The sequence below is a fragment of the Tursiops truncatus genome, chromosome 4, assembly GCF_011762595.2.
Source record: "Tursiops truncatus isolate mTurTru1 chromosome 4, mTurTru1.mat.Y, whole genome shotgun sequence".
In the NCBI taxonomy this organism is placed as follows: Eukaryota; Metazoa; Chordata; class Mammalia; order Artiodactyla; family Delphinidae; genus Tursiops; species Tursiops truncatus.
In genome coordinates this window covers 127,811,736-127,819,106 of record NC_047037.1, presented here as the reverse complement: position 1 = coordinate 127,819,106, position 7,371 = coordinate 127,811,736, and the positions used below count along the sequence as shown (strand labels likewise).

General features: G+C 37.6%; 1 protein-coding gene across 1 annotated transcript; it reads left to right on the top strand.

Annotated features, from left to right (window-relative positions):
• The first annotated feature begins 3,374 nt into the window (after positions 1-3,374).
• Positions 3,375-3,879, top strand: LOC117312233 (large ribosomal subunit protein eL33). The gene has a single exon (XM_033856375.2). The coding sequence runs from the start codon at positions 3,500-3,502 to the stop codon at positions 3,830-3,832; it is 333 nt and encodes a 110-aa protein (XP_033712266.1). The 5' UTR covers positions 3,375-3,499; the 3' UTR covers positions 3,833-3,879.
• Positions 3,880-7,371: the final 3,492 nt, after the last annotated feature.

Genomic DNA, 7,371 nt, shown 5'->3' with positions numbered 1-7,371 from the left:
GTTGAAACATTAGGGGTTTGTACTATTTTAAAAATCCCCATGAGGACAGAATACTTTCTATAATATTTCCTTATAATGTTATGTTTATGTAGATCAGGCAGTATAAGGAATATAACATTAAATTTATTGTGCTTTCAAAAATTATTGAACTGCTATTCACAATAGCCACGACATGGAAATAACCTAAATGTCCATCGACAGATGAATAGATAAAGAAGATGTGATACATATATACAAAGGAGTAGTACTCAACCATAAAAAAGAATGAAATAATGCCATTTGTAGCTACATGGATGGACATAGAGATTATCATACTAAGCGAAGAAATCAGAAAGAGAAAGACATATACTGTATGATATCACTTATATGTGGAATCTAAAATATGACACAAATGAACTTATTTACAAAACAGAAAAAGACTCACAGACATAGAGAACAGACTTGTGGTCTCCAAGGGGGGGAGGGGTGTGGGTGAGGGAAAGATCGGGAGTTTGGGATTAGTAGATGCAAACTATTATATATAGAATGGATAAACAACAAGGTTCTACTGTATAGCACAGGAAACTATATTCAATATCCTGTAATAAACCTATGGAAAAGAAAAAAAATATTCACCTGGAAAGGGCTTTAAAACTATACCTAGTAGTGCAGCTACTTTTTTTGTTGTTTTTAACATCTTTATTGGAGTATAATTGCTTTACAATGGTGGGTTAGTTTCTGCTTTATAACAAAGTGAGTCAGCTATACATATACATATATCCCCATATCTCCTCCCTCTTGCATTTCCCTCACACCCTCCCTACCCCACCCCTCTAGGTGGTCACAAAGCACGGAGCTGATCTCCCTGTGCCATGCAGCTGCTTCCCACTAGCTATCTATTTTACATTTGGTAGCATATATAAGATCCTGTCACTCTCTCACTTCATCCCAGCTTACCCTTCCCCCTCTCTGTGTCCTCAAGTCCATTCTTTACGTCTGTGTCTTTATTCCTGTCCTGTCCCTAGGTTCTTTAGAACCATATGTTTTTCTTCTTTTTTTTAGATTCCATATATATGTGTTAGCATACAGTATTTGTTTTTCTCTTTCTGACTTACTTCACTCTGTATGACAGACTCTAGGTCCATCCACCTCACTACAAATAACTCAATTTTGTTTCTTCTTATGGCTGAGTAATATTCCATTGTATATATGTGCCACATCTTCTTTATCCATTCATATGTTGATGGACACTTAGGTTGCTTCCATGTCCTGGCTACTGTAAATAGAGCTGCAATGAACGTTGTGGTACATGACTCTTTTTGAATTATGGTTTTCTCAGGGTATATGCCCAGTAGTGGGAGCGCTGGGTCGTATGGTAGTTCTATTTTTAGTTCTTTAAGGAACATCCATACTGTTCTCCATAGTGGCTGTATTAATTTACATTCCCACCAACAGTGCAAGAGGGTTTCCTTTTCTCCACACCCTCTTCAGCATTTATTGTTTGTAGATTTTTTGATGACAGCCATTCTGACTGGTGTGAGGTGATACCTCACTGTAGTTTTGATTTGCATTTCTCTAATGATTAATGATATTGAGCATCCTTTCATGTGTTTGTTGGCAATCTGTATATCTTCTTTGGAGAAATATCTATTTAGGTCCATTTTTGGATTGGGTCTTTTGTCTTTTTGATATCGAGGTGCATGAGATGCTTGTAGATCCTGGAGATTAGTCCTTTGTCAGTTGCTTCATTTGCAAATATTTTCTCCCATTCTGAAGGTTGCCTTTCCATCTTTTTTACGGTTTCCTTTGCTGTGAAAAAGCTTTTAAGTTTCATTAGGTCTCATTTGTTTATTTTTGTTTTTATTTCCATTTCTCTAGGAGGTGGGTCAAAAAGGATCTTGCTGTAATTTATGTCATAGAGTATTCTGCTTATGTTTCCCTCTAAGAGTTTTATAGTGTCTGTACTCCTTTTAAGAAATGTAGAGATTCAGGTCCAGAGAGGACACATGTCTAATCATAAGGCTGATTGTTGGGAAAGCATGAAACTAGACCCTGTTTTTTTTAATTCTGGTACCCTTCACAGCAATTCATCAATTTTCTCATTTACTGCCATCATTCGGTGTTATTCAATTAAGACAAAAACAAGATTGGAACACATTCTAGTAATATTTCCTTCAATGAAATGAACCGATTCCAATAACAGTAAATACTTTATCAAAATTCTAATTTTTATTTCTAATTAATTATTTCCAGAAAGGAATATACTTTCCTCTTAGCTTCCAGGAAAATGTGGCCAGAGATGAGAAACCTCACCCTCCAAGGACTCTACAGGTTCTTTCCATTCTAAAATTCCTGACTGCTCTGATATCTAGACACCTTTACTAAATGGGACTTGTACACTTATCTAGTGGTACTACTCTCAGATGCTGGAAGAAAGTTTTTTACTTTTTAAGGAATTGACAGGTCATTTATTCAACACATTTATTCAATGCACTTTAATTCATTCAATAAATATTCAGTAACTTTTCTATGCCTGGTCTTCTAAGAACTTTTATTCTAATGTGGGGATCCAGACAGCAAACATTACATATAGTAAATAAGCAAATTTTACAGCATGTTAGATAAGGGCTAAGGAAGAATGAAACATAAAAGAGTAAAATGATACTGGAGTATGGATGTGGGCATAGTGGCTTCTATTGTTCACTGTGTCAAGCATTCCTATATAATGGTTTTCCACGCATTGTCTGATTTATTCCAGACAATCACCCTGCAAACATAGGAACAGAGGCACAGTGAGGTTAATGACTAGTTCACACTGCTATTAAGGAAATAACCAGAATTAAAATCCAGACCCATGGCCCCTGTAGAAGAGATTCAATTTAGGGAAAGCAGGTACTCAAATAGAGACCTGCAGAATATAGTGGGATAAGTGGTGTAAGGCATATTCAAAGAACAAGGGTTGGCACACTACTGCCTACTGGCCAAATCTGGCCTGCCTCTTGTTTATGTAAATAAAATTTTATTGGAATTCAGTTGTATTATTTTCTAAGTCACAACTTTGGTGACTTATAATAGCATACATTTATCGTCTTCCAGTATTGGAGGTCAGAAGTCTGAAATCAGTTTCACTGGGACAAAATTAAAGTGTTGGCAGGGCCATGCTCCCTCTGGAGGCTCTAGGGAAGAATCCTTTTCTTTGCCTTTTCCAGCTTCTAGAGTTACATCCCTGGATTCCTTGGCTTGTGGTCCCTTTCTCCATCTTCAAAGTCAGCACTGTAACATCTAGCTTCAGTTGTCACGCTGCCTTCTGCTTTCTCTGTGGTTAAATGTCCTTCTGTTTTCTTCTTATAAGGACACTTGTGATTACATTTAAAGCCCAACCATAGAGCTAATGATTTCTATGGATTCCAGCAACAGGGAGGACAGGATGGAGGAGATACGGGACTGATGGTGCTGGTCCCCTGACCTCCGAGAATGGGTGCTCCGGCCTGCTGGGAACAGGACTTCTAAAACGACAAATATGTCTGGAAGGCTGTGGTCCAAGGCCATTTTTGCTGGCTATAAGCGGGGTCTACGGAACCAGAGGGAGCACACAGCTCTCCTGAAAATTGAAGGTGTATATGCTCGAGATGAAACTGAATTCTATCTAGGCAAGAGATGTGCTTACGTGTACAAAGCAAAGAACAATACAGTAACTCCTGGTGGAAAACCTAACAAAACCAGAGTAATCTGGGGAAAGATAACTCGTGCTCATGGAAACAGTGGCATGGTTCGTGCCAAATTCCGAAGCAACCTTCCTGCTAAGGCCATTGGACACAGAATCCGTGTGATGCTGTACCCTTCAAGGATTTAAACTTACTGAAAAGTAAATAAATAAAAGTGTGGATTTGTTCCCTTGTATTTTTGTTTAAAAAAAAAAAAAAAAAAAAAAAAAAAAAAAAAAAAAAAGCCCAACCATATAATCCAGGGCAATCCCCCTTTTCAAGATCCTTGATTTAATCATGCCTGCAAAGTCCCTTTTGCCATATTAAGTTACATTCACAGATTCCAGGGATTAGGACCTGGATATCTTTGGGGACCCACCACATCAGACATGTTCATTTGTTAATGTGTTGTCTATGGACACTTTTTTGCTACAACAACAGAACTGACTACTTTCAATGGAGAACTCATGACCTAAAATATTTAAACCTGGCCCTTTACAGAAAAAGTTTGCAGTCCCTCACTCTAAAAATTAAGCACATTCCTTGAGGGAAGAGGAATTTCTGACATAAAAAAATACTGTTCCCTGGGAGGGAAAGTAATTAAGTCAAAATATAATTACATCAAAGTTAAAATAAATCAAAGTTCTCTTCACCTTCTGCTATAGAGTACAAAGGCAGGGTCTTCAAGCAGAGGAAGATTTTCTTCTGCTGCTTCATGTGACTGAAAACTTTATTCTGACCCACTGGAGAAAATATCCCTTTGGGATTAAAAGCAAAACACTAATTTAGAGTCAGTAGAGTATAAATGTCTAAGCTGAATTGATGGCATGCACCAACAGAGTTTCCCAATGATATTTTGCAAAGCAATGAAGTAAAGAGCTAAGTGAAGTTCGTGCTTACACAAAAGTCTTCTTAATTAAAAAAGTTTTTTTTAAACTAGCATTCTGGACCTACATTATGTCAGTCTGTTATTGTACAAATGGAAATTTAAATTTTAGGTTTACATAATGTTTACCCTCTAAATATCACCATAACTGCCATAGAGGTACACAAGACATCTGGGAATACAGCACAGTTTTAAAAACTATAGTTTTTATAGTATTGCAACAATGCTGTTAGGAAACATACAATTATAACTGACCCAGAATTTGCAAATGCTAGCAAAAATACATGCAGGATTTTCGATGAAAGAAAATTGTTCATGTGGCTGAGTTCTGCGTAGAATCCCAAGATTTGTAAAGATCATTGAATGGTTAGGTCTACAGTGGAGAGAAAACAAAAGCCAACTCTTTATGTTTAGAATCCTGTTCCTGACTTCACTACTTTGGATTTGAATTTTTGTGCATCATTACTTTTCATCATTAAGCATAATGACAGCTTAGGGGTAGTAATAGCCAGTAAAATACCAATGTAAGTATTTTATTCACATTGAGACATTTAATCCTTCCAACTGGAACTATTATTACCACTTTACAGGAGGAAAAGTCTAGGGACAGGGACTAAGTTGCTTGGCCAAGATCACACCACTAAATTACATAAGACTAAAGATTCAAATCCAGTATAAAAGCTATCTTTTTACCCATTATACTGGGCTGCCTTTCACATGTACATTTATGCAAAGGAGCTCCTGATCTGAGATGCACAGGAGACAGTAAGTAGATTAGTGAGCGATTAGTCCTGTTAGGCCAGAACAATTTCTTTCCAGAAGTTTCTGAAAATCCTCTAACAAGGGGTTACACACTTCTGTAATATACCAATATACCTATAATTCATTTCAGATTCAGCTTGTTAATTTAGGCTACTGTTCATCAGCTTTTAACTTTGGCTACATATTAGAATTTTCTGGAGAGCTATAAGAAAACCAGTGCCTGGCTCCACGCCAGGCCAACGAAGTCAAAATCTCTGGGGATGGGGCCTGGGTGTAGGGTTTTAGTGAGAGCTTTCTGAGCAATGTAGCCAGAGGTGAGAACATATTGTGCTTTGGGCCCTAACACACCTCATAGATGTAGTTCTGAGGTTGCAAATACTTTACCATCAATCACAGCATTACGTGTTAGAGATGAGAACACTTTCAACTACCTAATTATTAATGAAGACTGAGACACAGGGTGCACTTGGATAACGCTTATATATTTTGGATATGATAGGAAATCTCTGAGTGGTTTTTGATACCTTTAGCGTTTTCCAGAGCCAGAATTCTAAGACTTTTAACACAACTTTGCCATCATTGAGCTAGTTCCATGGAAAGAGATGGGAGGAATTCCTTTCTGGTGTACATTCCAAATCTTCCAATGTCTGCCAACCCAGAAGTAAAGGAAATATGTGTGTGGCTACCCCACTGGACTCCACGTTTTTTTTGCACCAGCCTGATGTTACTTAATAGGTTGCCTGATCTGTTTCATTTCTATTAAAGAAAGGAAAATCTTCTAATTCTTAAGAAGGGCACAAGGATTTGGCCAAACATTTCCAGAGTTCTGATTATGACACTGAACAGATCAACAGACTCTATTCACTTCAAGCAATCTTAACATCCAGCTCTGCCATAAACTTGAACTTTTTTTTTCCATGATGGAATAAGCCTCAAGCAGGCCAGCCATGGAGGATATATGTTAAAACCGTTAAGGCTTATTAGGACAGAACAGCAGGCTTGTGAGATGTCGATGCTGCTGAGATTTTCCTCCAGTTCAGGCACACACACATACAGACACACACACACACACAGTGAGAAAGTTCAGCTGGATGAGTCTTCCAGTTTATTAATAGCAAGGGAAGGAATCATTGCATATGAATGCGTTAAAAAATGTATTTTTTTTCCCTTGAATTCAATGTCGTGTTTATTAATCCTAGAAGAAAGAAACACTGGGAGATGACATATGATGATCAAAGATATTATGTTTTTTCATCATTCTAATAATGAATCTTAGAGCCTTGTTGGGCTGACAGGCTGACTGGGCATCTACGTAAATTCCAGAGGTGTTCCTTGCCTTTGTCCTTGGAAACACGCTACAGTGGAGAGTTTCATTTGACAGCACCCTGGACTGTTGAGAGAACTAAGAGAAAGAGTTGACAAGATGATCTAATAGATCTTTTGTGTTTCTTACATTTTTACTGGGTGGAAATAGTAAGCAAGTATTCAGAAGTGGTTCTTATCCTTCAGTGGGTGAATAGAAAATGCCCATATTTGTACACACTTACTCTAAATATCCTTTCATGTGTGAATTTCCATTGTTGTGGACCAGTAGAAAAATCAAAGAACAGCAGAAATGCAGGGACTCTGGCGAGAAGTTAAATGCGGCCATAATAGCTCCTGGGGATGAGACCACTGGCCACTGTAAAACTCTTTGATATGGGAAGCTGGATTTGTGCCAAAATATTTCTCTTCCAGACTTTCTCCATCTCTCAGTACTTTTTACTTGGCCTCTTTTGTAATGAAACAGTGACCACCACCTCTTTCATGGTCATCAGAGATTCTGGTATTTTTCAGAATACAAAAGTCATTACTATACTTAGGCCAACATTAATTTTAAATCAGGTTGTGGACATACCAGAGCCATGTCTTGAAATTTTGATATGGGCATATTTAGATGCTGCTTAACTTTATTTTTCCTTCTGACTCTAAGTCTAGGAGGAGGACAAGATGGCTTCTCATAGAGTTTTCTACAACTGTGGGATACATATGAGATTATAT